The following is a 14780-nucleotide window of genomic DNA, read 5'->3' as shown; positions in this document are numbered from 1 at the left end:
CCATATATACACACATGTTTTAACTGGGCTGGGTACCCATTCATCTTTACTCAGGGTGCTTTGTGTACTGCTGCGTTCTGAGGGAAGAGGAGTCCCCTCGGCAAATCTCTATTCTCCTGTGGGCTGACAGAGGACCCTGGAGCAGTCAACATGCAAGAGTTCCATTATACATCCCATAACCCCCTGAACACTTGACATCTGCAGAACAGTGGCTGAGGCTTGGAACTAGGTTCTCCTTCTTAGGATTCCTCTTAGCTTCTGGGCAGGGATTAAGGAGAAAGATCTTCTGCATGAATTCTGTCTTCCATAGTAGGCCGTCACCTCTATAAAGGACTAACATGAAGGGGCTCAGCAATAACAACATCTCGAGTGACCTAAGAGCCTACATGACCCCTCCCAGACAGTACACACTTCCTATCCACAGAATGTTGGGACACAACCTGTGTGGAGGATATGACACATGGTATAAATAGGATTCAGGTTAGGTTATGTGCTATGAAAGCCACTGTGAAAAATCCAGTCCCATTCATTATCCTTGGCTTTAACATCTCACAAATGCTGCCTGGCATAAACAAACTCATTTCTTCACAACAAGCTCGTCTTTAGCACTGAAAGCCTTAGGCTAAAGTACAGGAATCAAACCCATCATACTGAGAGTCTGGGCTAAAGGGGTGTCCAAGACATGTGCAGCATTGTAGATATTTGTAACTCTAAAATAATTCTGCTGGTTCTGATTTATAGCCAGTTTGCAAACGTACAGTTGATTAATAAATTGAAGATTGCAGTTCTACAAGATCTCACCGGGTCAATAATGCTATTGGGATATTCCAAAGACTTAAATTCCTCCAGCTTTCTTTAGAAGTTTATCTAATTGGATTTGTAAAAAAAACAATAAAGGCTTAGGAAATCTTGTCTGTTGGTTGAAACACTTAAACATATGTAAAGTATTTAGTTCACTGCTACAAAAGAATCTGAAAGTGTAAAGAGAAATCTAATCATTTAAGTCTCAAAGTAAAACACCTCAAAACTCGGGAGTTAAATTTTTCTGTGCTTAAAATTGGAATGATAGAGTTTTGGAGAGTCAATCTCCTGTCCTTAGCTTGAACATGAAAGGCATCCCTACCCAGTAATAAAATAAAAATAGATGTTTTCAAATCCAATTTAAAAGGAATCACTCTTGAGATATTTTTAAGTGAGTGAGTCTAGAAGCCTAATTATTCTACCCACTTAACAGCTCATGAAAGCACCTATCCCTCTAATCTTAAAGCAATACTATTTTTTCATTTATATTTATATGGGGGAAGTTCAGGTTGTTGTATGCCTGTCCCCTGTCCCCTATTTTTTTGCTTTTCTTTATCTGGATTTAACAAAATGCAAATATGTGGGAGTTTGTTTTCCATATATATATAAATTCTATCAATCATTGACTTGTGTTTGGTAAAGTTCCTTCCTTCATTTTTATTTCTGGTTTTTCTTGTAGTATGGCGATTGCTGCCTCACCTTATTAATCCATTTTCAAGATAAGGTAAAATCAGCACCTTGATAAGCTCCTATACTGGTGAAGCAATACTATGTGTAAAATAATGTTATGATGTGCCATGAGATACTCATGAAGGAAATACAGCAGAACTTCATGGACTTGGTATTCAGGTTTGTGACAGCTGAGACAAAGCACCAGGTAAAGGGAGGGATCCCCATCTCTGCTCTGTCCTAGATAAAGCCAAGCTCTGTCCTGACACAGCCTAATCCTCTGGAAATATAACCACCATGACTTCACAGTTTCACATAAGGATTGAACAGGGCCACCGCTTTTCTTCATAAACAGACCTCTGGGGAAGGTCTGGCAAAATGTCCCGATGCCTCTTCTTAACATTCTTTATTCTCCTTCCGACTCTTTTTCTTCACATCACTTGTCATCTCACTTCCAATATTCTTATATTTTACTGTGGTGCCGTTGGTGTAGAAGGCAGCTTTCCTTTGACCATCACTCCACTCTTAGCTTACTGAATACTCCCTAGCATCTGGAAATGGACCATCTGTTCAACAAGTAACCCAGTGTCTACTGACTGCACTGGCTCATAAGTATAGCTGAACTGCCGTTCCTCATCCCATGTTCTGGAGTAGAGAAAACCATTTATACTTTTGTTATATTTCTCATTATTTTGGACAACTTAATGAAATATATTCTTTTGATAAACCAAAATCATTACAAATTCCACAAATGGATTGACACCTCCTGGGGGCAGGGTAAAGGAAATAAATAAAACAAGTGCAAATTTCAGGCTTGAGATCATGGTTAACTAATTTGTTCGCACTAAACAGCCTCAATAGTACAACCATATAGTTGCAAGAAAGGTTTTTATTTCAGGAGCTGTAGGAAAGCATACCCAAGCTGGTCCCAGTCTCAGATGTTCTGAGAAGTCCCTGAGTTGTATCTTATGTTCTCTGGGTTCAAACCTGGAGAAGTTGTGATCTCCTCATTCTCCTAAACACAGCAGAAAATCTGGATTCATTGGCTTTCAAATTTCCAGGCTTGTCTATACTGGTTAGACCTAGATATCAGCGACTTATCTCAATTAACTATGGCTGACTGTTGACTGACTTCTTTGAAGCTCAAATGTGGCAGTCACAGAATGCTGTTGGTCTAAAAAGGAGTCCTTAAATCTGAGACAGACATGAACAGAACACATGATCCTCAGAGGACCATGACACATTGGTACATTGTAGCCTGGATTGCACTAGGGTCCTCTCACAGCTCAAGAGATATTTTTAGGCATTCATATCTGTTTTTTTAATCTTACATAACAAGATTTCCAGTTCTTGGGTAAGAAGATTATACTCATCTCTTCAGATCCACTGTGATGTGTATATGATGGGGTAGCTTCTGGGCTTGCCAGAGTTCTGGAATGCCAGGGTGTCTTCTGGATTTTATTGTTTGTGGTTCAGCTCCATGGGCATAGAGCCTGTGTCACCTCTTTCATATTTAGGTTATCCATAAGGATTTCTGTGTCCTTTCCTTTTTCTGTTATAGCAGAGACTGACCTTCTTGTGTAACATTGTATTAATTTAGTTCTTTATCTGTTTTCATTTGAGATTCATAAGATGTGATAGGAAGAAAGGGTCCCTATGCCTCTTAAGTCAGTTTGATCTTCTTTACTTTAGAGTGAAGAACCATGTTTTGGCCTTTTAAACTGAGGTCAAGTAAAGGGAGAGAGATGTGCTAATTATGAGAAACATGGAGAGTGATTAATGGTAGAACCAGAATAATATGCATGATTTTTTTACTCATATCTGGGAGTTTCTTGGCCCACAGGGCACAAAGACTCAGACTCTTTACCCTAGGATTGTATAAAAGCTTGTTGTTTAATCCTTTACCTCTTTAGAAGAGCAAATGGCACAGTGGCCATGCTAGGTTATGATAATACCGCAATTCCTCTCTTCTAGTCTCTGACATCTTTGAAACTATGTGTCTCAACACCATTCCCTTTTGAAAGCTCAGAGGAAGAGTTCTGGTCTATCTTTTGCATCAGGCTTTCCATAGAGAAATGTTTCAAAGGAATGGATTTCTGTACATGCAGATTTTTCTGTATCATGTGAAGGCAAGGTATACTTTAATAAGAAAAAAATGAGGATTTGAGGTTTCTGTACCAAGGTGCATGAATTCATTTATTTTTTTTCATTGTGGCAACAAGATAAACAAGTAGAATTGAACATTTAATGTATTATACTGATGGCAAGACCACAAGGCTTGAAGGTATCTATCAGGAAAAATAAAATATGTAATTTTAATAAATGAACATGGAACAATATATGACTTTGGAAAAAATTATGGTTGCTCTTGAATTATATGCATGCACAATATGCAAAATGAATTTATCACCCACAGTACTTTCAGAGCTGAAAGTAAGATATTTAAAGTCCAACACTTTAACAAAACTGGAAATACAAACAGCATGGAGTCAGCCTCAGAGAACTGTTCTCGAGTCAAAAGAAACAGGCAACCCAAAATGAGAAGGTTTATCTAGAAAGACTTGATGCCCATCAAAATCATACTTCTTCTTCTGATTCTTGTTCACGGTCAACATGTTTAAGGAGTCCAACTTCTGAGGTGCAGACCTTCCTAAGTCTAGATTTAACTAACCTGGGGAAAAAGAAGATCATCTCTGGTTACGTGATACCAAGAGTCAAAACTTTAGAGAAATGTGAATCTAAACTGTAATGAACTATAGATTATTCCTACAATGACCATGAACAAAGGCAATGCCAAAAGGGAAATGATTCCTACCTGACTTTGAGATACCTGGAAATGAGTATGGACTACACCAAGGACTAAGGAAACAGAAAAGATGTTGTCTGTAAAATGTGTTATGAGATTGCTTAGTTATTTACCAGAAGACAACTGATCATTTGTTAAGCAAGCAGGACAGATGTAAAGGAACCTGACATTGATGCATCTACATCAAATCCATAACTACGTGTGGATTGCAAAGTGGTGTTCCTGTAAGGAAATACATGACCTTTTCTTAGGGTGACAGTCCAACTGAATACACATATTAAGTCTGGCCTGAATTACTTTTTATGAACGATTCCGTCAGCCTGTTTACATTCCTACGTTTACTTTCTGTCTTTCTTTGTCTGATGAAGTTCTGGTTTGCTCTATCCATACATCCTGTCATTCCTGTGCTCTGAATCCCACACAAAATCTTCATGAAAGCTTCATCAACAACTTCATCCCATTTTTTCTGCCCTAGCCCTAACCAGAGTCAGAAGTGATTCTAACCTATAACCTTGACACATTTGACACATCACTGACCTTTGGAACAATCTGACAAGAGGTCACATCACTCATCTATGAATAGAGCCTACCAATTCTTTATACATCACCAACTGACCCTAGAATCTCCAACAAAAAGCAACTGAACATAATCAATAATGTCTGTTGATTCGTCAGCTAAGAAAAACTGCTCAGTGAGTCTGTTGCCAGCCTGGTCTATGCAGAAAGTTCTAAGTGACTCAGAACCACATAGTGATACCCTGTCTTAAAAACAAACAAGAAAAATAGATAAATAAGTAGATAGGTAGATAGATAGATAGATAGATAGATAGATAGATAGATACATACATACATACATACATACACACATACATAGATAGATAGAAAAATGATGGGTGGATAGACAAATAGATGTGTATGTGTGTGTGTGTGTGTGAGAGAGAGAGAGAGAGAGAGAGAGAGAGAGAGAGAGAGAGAGAGAGAGGCAGAGAGAGAGGCAGACACTCAGATACATTGCTAGTTACTAGAATGAGGAAAATTTGGGGAATCAAGACCGTGGTATGTTTCTGCTCTTGCCTCATGTTCTCATCAATTAATATCCAAGAGAGCTGAGCTGACACAAGCGTTACCTCCATGAAACTTAGTGCCTAGTGTGTGAACAAGCCCCACTTTGTTCTTTACATGACTCACTGTGTGAAAAATATATCTAGATATAGGCTTCTTTATTCATAGGCAAGGATTATTGAAATAGTTCTCTGCAACAGAGGTATATTTTAGGGAAACATTAAATATGCAACAAGATTTCCCAACACATAGGTTTCACCTGAGCTTATGTAATCAAGACTATAGGCAGGCAATAGAATGAGGCAACCTTGAACCATTATTTTGCAAAATTGGAACATTTAGTGTAATCTTTCAAGCATTTAGGGAGGAGAATTCTGTGACTTAGATATGCTTGTGTGGCTGTCATTGTACTATGTCAAACAACTTGGATATAATGTCTGACATTTAATGACTTGTGAAACCCTGACTAACAGCATTTTAAAGCTCCTTATTCCCAAAATCAGGACTGAATTAGTTATTTGTGTGATCTCACTGAAAGACAATATCAAATTTTTGTGATATTTTAAAACTGTTGCTTAAATATATATTAAAATAGTTCAGCGGGGTCCCCATTGGAGGAGTTGTGGAAAGGATTGGAGTGGAAGGGGTTTGCAACCCCAGAGGAACAACAATACCAACTAACCAGACCTCCCAGAGATTAAACCACTACTCAAAGACTATACACAGACAGACCCATGGCTCCAGCTGCATATGTAGCAGAGGATGGCCTTGTTGGGCAACAATGGGAGGAGATGCCCTTGGTCCTGCCAAGGCTTGATATCCCAGTGTAGGGGAATGTCACGGCAGGGAGGCAGGAAGGGGTGGGTGGCTGGGTGGGGGAACACCCTCATAGAAGAAGGGGGAAGGAGGATGGGATGGGGGTTTATGGACGGGAAGCCAGGATAGTTCAGGAAATGTTGAACTCTTGGTCTTGTCTTTCCAATATTAATATTAAAGGAAAATTGAAAAACATATAAAATACAATTTCTGAACAAAATGTTAACTGAGCACTTACTATATGTCTGTCAATGTGCCAGTAGGTTTGGGGATATAAAAATGATTGTTTTCACATTGAGGATACAATGTAGCTGGCAGAGAGGATTAACAAGCACTTATAGTCAACATATGGCAATTGGTAGATCACAATACTTAAAGTGTCTGTGGAAACAAAGAACTACTGAATCAGATCAATATAAATCAGAGGAATTATAAAAGGTTTTGAAGAAGAGATGGGCACTTAGTGTAAATATGCCAGGCAAAGGGAACTGTCAGCTCAGAGAGTAGAACAACGCATGATGGGGACTGCAAGAGGCTAAAAAATAAAAGTGGAGTTTCTTGTTTCTAAGGATGTGCAAATGGGCAAGTCATTTATTGCGCATCTGAAGACTTTTGAAACAGGAAGAGACAGTAGTCTTCTGTTGGCTCTGGAGGGGAGCTGACACGAGGGAGAGTTTTTCCTTGCATCCTGGTACTGTTCCTGAAGACTGCCCAGCCCCTAAGAAGAAGAGGTTCAGACGTCAGCCTAGAATAACAAGGAAAGAAAGCAAGACTAAGGAGCCCAGCCAGCTTTAGCAATGAGCTGAAGCACATGCTTTGGGGAAGGGAACAGAACTGAAGGAAACAATCTGGAGGAGGAAGAAAGGATCTACAGGATGAAGTACACCCATCCAAAGCCCAAGAGGGACCTCTGGGAGCTGGAGAAGGCAATGGTTCGAGTTTCTTTCTCAGAGCCCCGGTGTAACAGCTACTGTAGTGGAAAGCTCAGATGAGGAGAGACGACCTGGATCCCATGCCTAGAGGATGCAGAGCTGGTTACGGTAGAAGTTAACCCATGGGCAAACCATGGGGCCTAGAAGTAGCTGCTACATTCTAGAGATCTGGAGAGCCTGCAAGGGGTGCAGCACTACCTACATAGTAATTATGCTATGGATTGTTCCACATTGTCTTATTTAATTTTGTTTATATAAATTTGTCAAAAAAGGTTCCAAGGTTATGAAATAGGACAATTAAAGTATGCACACATGAGTAAGTGGAGATCTCACTGCACACAGAGGATCTAGCCATTCAGAATAGACAGCAGTATATGTGAAAAGACAGAGGATCCAGAGGGTATATGTAGGATGAGGCATGGGTCAGAGGCACAGCAGTCACGTCACTGAACTATTACAACTTTAAGTCAACATGGACCATTCTGCTTGCCTGTTCTCTGTGTAGAGATAGCTTCCCAATACCCTAGTGTGTCTCATAAGGTAAGAATAAAATCCTCCTTTTGAATTTACGTTCAACACTATCAAGTCTTGATGGTCATATGCCAAGGAAAGGATCATCGATTAAAAAAAAAATCACTAACTTACCAGTTGGCCAACGCAAATATTACTCCGATGAGCATGACAATTGATGCATAATGCCAACAAAAGCACATTGAGAGAAACATTTTATTTCCAATATCGGACAGGTTCCATGTAGCTCTTCCTTTAGGAGGGTACAGAACAAAAGCAACCTGCAATTCAAAACAAGTGCATATTAAGATAACCAACCATCTTCTCAAAGAAGGGTCACTTAAAAGTGTTTGCTAAGTAACATGACTCCCGTAATTTGAGGCATCACAAACACAGTGTCGGGTTTTCTGTACATTTCAGTATTGTAGTCCCTCTCTACCAAGGCATATTTTTGAAGAATAATTTTAAGTGTATTTAATTATCACATTTCAAAATGTTAGAGTGGCCATCTCTGGCCTTGCTTGCACTTTCTGGAATCCCTAATCTGTCTTATAAGATGGTAAGAGTAAAATCTTCTTTTTGAATTTGAAGTTCAACACTATCAAGTCTTGATGGTCATATGCCAAGGAATGGAACATCTATTAAAAAAAATCACTAACGTACCTATTGGCCAAAGCATATTTTACTCCAGTGATGATAGATTGATGCGGAGTGCCAACATTGTACAGCCTCACTCTGGTGTTTCAAAATTAGACTGTAAAATGCTTTTATAAATAAATAGAAACCCATAGACAATGTTGTGTTAACTGGTAAAAGGCTAGGACTTTCTCTTCAGGATCAGGGACAACAAACAGATATTTTCTATTATCACCTCCATTAAACACTGTATCGAAAATTCTAATCGGGAAAATTAATCAAGAAAAATAAAGACATTCGTTTTGGAAAAAAAGAGCAAAGTAATCTGTGTTTATATATAATAAGATTGTAAACATAGAAAAATAAAGAACCCACAACCAAATTATCAAATCTAGTGAAGGAGTTTTATAAATTTGCAAATTGAAAATCAATACATAATCATAACCCACATATTTACACCTGAGCAATGGAAAACCCACAACAAAGTTCTTTAATGTACTTAAACTAACACTGAGCAAAGAGTAGTACCCAAGAACAATTGGAAATACTGCTCCATGGTGGAACATTTAATTGGTATCCACAAGGCACTGATGTTGATTCCAGTTGCCACACCCACACATGCACATGTAAATACACGTATGAACTCACACAGATTGAGAAGCTTTAAAATGTTTATGTCAGAAGCTGCATAATGCTGGTAAAAGAAATCAAGGGGGCAAGGAAACGGAAAACCATCTCCATGAACTATATTTCTCGATATTATTGAGATGGCAAAAAAAACCTCAGGGCAATTTGCCATCAAAATAATGGCTATTGAAATCTCAATAGGGTTTTGTCATAGACATTTTTAAAAGAGATGGTCATAAAATTCATGTGGAACTGCATTATTTCTGCTATTGCATTTTTAAAATCATGGGAAAAGATCACCAAAGTCGTAGGACTCACACCTCTTCATTTTAAAATGCATTGCTTAACCACAGTCATCAAAGCTGCTGCCCTGATGAAACTGATAGAAATGTGAGGTAATGAAATAGAATCAAGAACCCAGAAATAAACCTATATATTTATGATTAGTTAGTTTTTAGAAATATGCCAAGCAGAGCAAAAAATTATCTCTTCAAAAATGCTGGCACCACTGGATATCCACATATATACAATGATGAATCTGGACACCTATCTTAGATCACATTAAAAATTACCTCAAAATATGTCAAGATTCATAAATATTCGAGAAAAGCCATTTAACTCACCAAAACACATAGAAAAGTTTCATGATCAATATTTGATAATGATAATCCTGAAGCCAAAATTAAGACCTCTGTCACAATTAAAATAAAAAAAACCTTTTGACTTCAAAATATTCCATCAAGAAAACAGCAGGGGAAATTTCTGTAAATCGTATATCTGATAAATATGCAATGCTTAAAATATAAAATGCACTCATAAAATTTAACCAAAATTTATCTCAGTGGGCAATGAGTTCAAGAACCATTGGTGTAAGTTTGCACACATTAAGGGAAGCAACATCATTAGTTAAAAGGAAGAAAAATCCAAACCATAAGATTCAACCAATAAATAAAAACAGGACTAAATTTTCATTATACAAAGAAGTTGATATCCTTGTTCCTGGCTGATGGGACTGCAAACTGATACACACATGATGGATTAATAGTGGCCATCAATTTTATACCTATATGATCAAAACATTCAAATAAAAATCTGTGCAAAAATATTCTGAGCAGCATATCCATCATAGCCATAACTTGAGGGAAAAAGCAATCTCTATCAATCTATGATAAGTAGCCAAAATGTGGTATATCCACGAAATGAAATATTAATTGATCATAAAAGGGTCATGCTACAGCATAGATGAAACGGGAAAACATATATAGTAAAAGAAGCAAGAAACAGCAGGTCATACACTTTATGATTTTTGTCTAATACGAAAAATTCAGAATAGGTAAACATTCATGGAGACAGCAGATTAGTGGTTTCCAGGCCCTGGGTTGAAGAAGCAAGAGAGACCAGTTACACAAGCCAGGTTGGTACATTCACTTGGTAATACGGGTTTTGATGTAGGACTCCACCTTCTGCTAGACTTTCCCAGACTGATATCTCCCTATCTTCCAGTTAATTCTTCCTTATCTAGTGTTTGAGCATTGTCTTTTTCTATGTGAGGTTTCCTGTGTTTCAGGCACAGAGAAAGTGTGGCACATCTGTCCTCCCACACCTGTCTTTGTCACCAGGCAGTGTCTTTCTGGTCACAGATCTACGCAAGGTTCCTGGACCAGTTTAACCCCTCATTTCTCAGTTTCCCATGGATTCAGTAGCCCTGGCAGTTGGGTTATTTATTCCAGGGTGCTCGTGGAGAATCTCAGCCTTAAGGAAAGTTGTGTCTTCATCTCCATGGTCTAAGGGGCTCGATGCCTCCCTCATTAAAGGCACCTCCAATCCTGGTGTGTGTTTGTAGCCTGGTCAGAAACTCTCCAGCTCACTGACCCATTAGCACTGAGTCCAGAAAAGCAAAGCACCTCTCAGCTACCACACAGTGTAAGCAGTGTGCTGACGTTGGTGACTGGCTGATGGATTTTTCTAGCTGTGACTTTACTAAAGTCTCATGCAGGCTTCTTTCTTTCCCTCTTCACCTCTTTCTACTAGAGACAGAGTCCCTAAGTATGTTTTTAATCTTGTGTCCCTCTTTTGCTGGATCTTACAGAATTAGGTTCTAATCTACCATTTTATCCAGACTCCACAGTTGCCTTTAGAAACTTCCAAAATAAACTGTTTCTAGAAACCTTTAGTAGCCATCATTAAAAATCATAATAATAAGAAATAAATAAAAAGCTGCCAGTTTACAAAAGAATTTTACTTTATTTTTTTTTTACTATTTTTATTATTTTATATCAGAGTGACAAACAGTAGAGTGTTTCTTCCTGAATATTTTACTGGAACCTCACCTCCTAGTGTTGGAAAGCTACATATATGACTATAGGCCAAGATGTGACCCAAGAACAGGGGCCATGAAGATAGCTACTGTGGAAGCCAAGGGATATTCTAAGCCTTTAAGGTAAACTTAAGTGAATTAAGAATATTGTAGCTCAGGACCAGAAACTAACAAGCCCATCAAGTCATCTTATCAAATGAACAATTTTTATCAGCAGTCCTAATTAGCTTTCTACCATAAAATGACAAAAGACCTATGAAGGAATTCTTTTTACTACATTTTGTATGCTACCCTCCTCTCCCTGCAAAATACAGGTTTTGATTAGTTCAATCTTCACTACTCTTTGGTTTAAACACTGTAATTAGCCTTTTCCTCTGATAAGTAATAACCCAGAGGCCCATTTTCTGTAGTTTAGAGTAGGAATCATATTGCTGCGTGTTTTATTAATCTCATTTATATCCCAAACAAGGGTTTTTATCTACAATGTCAGGCTTTGGGGCACTACTGTGAGCCATTTAGCCATTTTAGAATGGACTTTTGCTTTAAATAGAGACTTATTTTACTTCGTGTGTTTAGCCGCATGTATACCTGAATATCACTTGCATGCCTGATATCTACGACAGGAGTTACAGAAGGTTGTGAGCCACCATCTGGATGATGGAAGCCAAGCCGAGTCCTTTGCTAGAGCACAGTGTGCTCTTAACTGCTTAGTCATTTTGGTTTTTATAATGTCTAGCCAAGGATGAGCTAAAGTTTGTACTCAGAATCCAGACAGTTGTTCTGTGGGGATTCTTTGGGACATGGGGACAAGCAGAGCTAGGATATACACAAAGACAACTGTCCAAAGTGACGAGAAGCAAAGGCAACAGGAAAAGCTTCCCCTCTGCCCAACCCTCCTACACTCGGAGGAAGACAAGGAAAAGCAAAGGAAGAACAAAGTACAAGATGAGCCTTTGAGTTGCTCTCCCACAGGGAAATACAGAAAAAAGTGTCACGGAATGAAGGCCTCAAGGAACTTTCTTCCTATTTTTAAATTACATGAAGTGGCTTAGTCACTGAATACACATACTTTAAATACTGTGTAGTTTAAGAAAGAAGTGGCTTTTTATAGGGGAATTTCACTTCTGTCTGCACAGAATCATTCAATATAAGCTATAAAGAAATAACCAGTCTGTACATTTGTCTCATTGAGTGCCCAAGTCCACACATTTAGTTCCAAGAGTTCAAGTGTCACTTTCTCTAATCTATCTGTAGATAATTGACACACGAGTGTTAGTCATCTGTGGACACATGGCAGGACATGAAAGTGCTGTAAAGCAAATCACAGTATGATGCCTTGGACATGAATGTTCACATACTGTACATACCAGTAAAATATGGAAGTATGAGACATTTCCCTAAATTTCTAGATATTTTTATTTCAGAAAATCAAAGGATGAAGATGTAGCTTAACAGTCATTTCTTGTTAGTGTATATTTACACTCATAAAAAATGTTCAAGGGTCCAAGACAATATTCAGGCTAGACACCTGGCCACACAAGAAACTAATCTAGACATACTGGTAGGGGGAAAATTTTTCTAAATAATCAGAAATTTATCCCTATAGGTTGTAACCTCATAGTTTTGGTTTATTTTTAAACTTTTTAAGGAGTACAAAAATATTATTTTTATGCCCAAAGTGACATCAATAAGCTGTTTTGTCTTTCTCTTTTAATGTCTAAAAACTAATAATTAAATATTAACTAAATATTAATTGATTTTATTAATTATAATCCTATCTTATAATTCCTTTCTTCAAATCTCTTTGGGCTTCCTCTCTTGCTCTAACTGCATTTCTTTACATGAATATCAAGCTCATTATTAAATTAAACATGCATGTATGTATGTATACTACAATTTTAAGAATGCATGGCTCCTCAAGGTTGATATGGTAACAGCTTGCTCTCCACGGTGTCACTAATGATAAGTCATCTAACCTTTAGGTTGGAGACCTAAAGGAGCCCTTAGGTCATAGGGAGGAGATGGTGGAACCCTGGCCATTACTTCTCTCTTTCATTTTCTAATCATGAGGAAGATTTTCTCTGCACATATTACCCCTCTGACATATTTATGCACAATAGCCTAAAAGCCAAAGGGACTAATAAATCACAGACTGGGACCTCTGAAAGCATGTGGGAAAATATCCATTTTATCCCTATAATTGATCACTTAGGCATTTGTTGCAGTAACGGAAAGACAGACAACACACACAATTTTGAACAGAGCAAATAACTGATTCCCACGCTTTCAAGTACACAGAATTCATACTGACATCTGCTCTGTACCAAAGGAAGTGCTTGCAGCCTTCAAAGGAAACACATTCTCTTATCACAGGGTGATTAAACTGGAAATGAGTGATGTTTAGAAAAGATACACTTAAAAATCTAAAACTAGATAGAGCTACAAGTCAGTGACATCTTGAGCTTGAGGCAATGTTTTTGGTTCCTAGTGCCATAAAACAAAAACAGAAAACCCCCACACAAGTCAAAAGAACTCACAAATTAAAGATGAAAGGACTCTAAAAATACAACACTAAATTATATCTAGAGGTACTTATAGATAAGACATGTTTTATCAATAAGATGTTAAAAATAAGTGAAATTGTCATCTAGCCAAAAACACCAAAAAAAATTTAAAGAGAGAGAGAGAGAAAGAGAGAGAGAGAGAGAGAGAGAGAGAGAGAGAGAGAGAGAAGAAGGAGTGAAAGATAACCTCACAACAAAGGAAAAAGTGAAATAAGAATTCAACAAATCCATGTGTGTTTTTCTGTGATTGGGTTACTTCACTCAGGATGATATTTTCTAGTTCATTCCATTTGCCTGTGAATTTCATAAAGTCATTGTTTTTGATAGCTGAGTAATATTCCATTGTGTAGATGTACCACATTTTCTGTATCCATTCCTCTGTTGAAGGGCATCTCGGTTCTTTCCAGCTTCTGGCTATTATAAATAAGGCTGCGATGAACATAGTGGAGCACGTGTCTTTTTTGTATGTTGGGGCATCTTTTGGGTATATGCTCAGGCGTGGTATAGCTGGATCCTCAGGCAGTTCAATGTCCAATTTTCTGAGGAACCTCCAGACTGATTTCCAGAATGGTTGTACCAGTCTGCAATCCCACCAACAATGGAGGAGTGTTCCTCTTTCTCCACATCCTCGCCAGCATCTACTGTCACTTTGATCTTAGCCATTCTGACAGGTGTGAGGTGGAATCTCAGAGTCATTTTGATTTGCATTTCCATGATGACTAAGAATATTCAACATTTCTTTAGGTGCTTCTCAGTCATTCAAGATTCCTCAGCTGAGGATTTTCTGTTTAGCTCTATACCCCATTTTTAAGAGGGTTCTCTGAAGTCTAACTTCTTGAGTTCTTTGTGTATATTGGATATTAGCTCTCTATTGAATGTAGAATTGGTAAAGATCTTTTCCCAATCTGTGGGTTGCCGTTTTGTCCTATTGACAGTATCCTTTGCCTTATAGAAGCTTTTCAATCTTAAGAGATCTCATTTGTTTATAGTTATTCTTAGAACCTGGGCCATTGATGTTCAGGAAATTTTCCCCTGTGCTG

The 14780-nt window shown here is 38.0% G+C and overlaps 1 protein-coding gene across 4 annotated transcripts in view; it reads right to left on the bottom strand.

The window, feature by feature from the left end:
* Positions 1-3632: 3632 nt before the first annotated feature.
* Tmem45a (transmembrane protein 45A) overlaps positions 3633-14780 on the bottom strand; it is an 85572-nt gene continuing 74424 nt past the window's right edge. For 2 of the 4 annotated variants that reach the window (XM_087575229.1, XM_087575230.1), the window contains exons 5-6: positions 7732-7877; positions 3640-6872 (exon numbers count right to left, since the gene is read on the bottom strand). In XM_087575229.1, the coding sequence (XP_087431355.1) occupies positions 6746-6872; positions 7732-7877 (273 nt within the window). In that variant the 3' untranslated portion in view covers positions 3640-6745. 4 annotated transcript variants of the gene reach the window in all.

The sequence above is a fragment of the Rattus norvegicus genome, chromosome 11 (assembly GCF_021556685.1).
Source record: "Rattus norvegicus strain SHRSP/BbbUtx chromosome 11, alternate assembly SHRSP_T2T, whole genome shotgun sequence".
NCBI lineage: Eukaryota > Metazoa > Chordata > Mammalia > Rodentia > Muridae > Rattus > Rattus norvegicus.
This window is presented reverse-complemented; position numbering and strand designations above follow the sequence as displayed.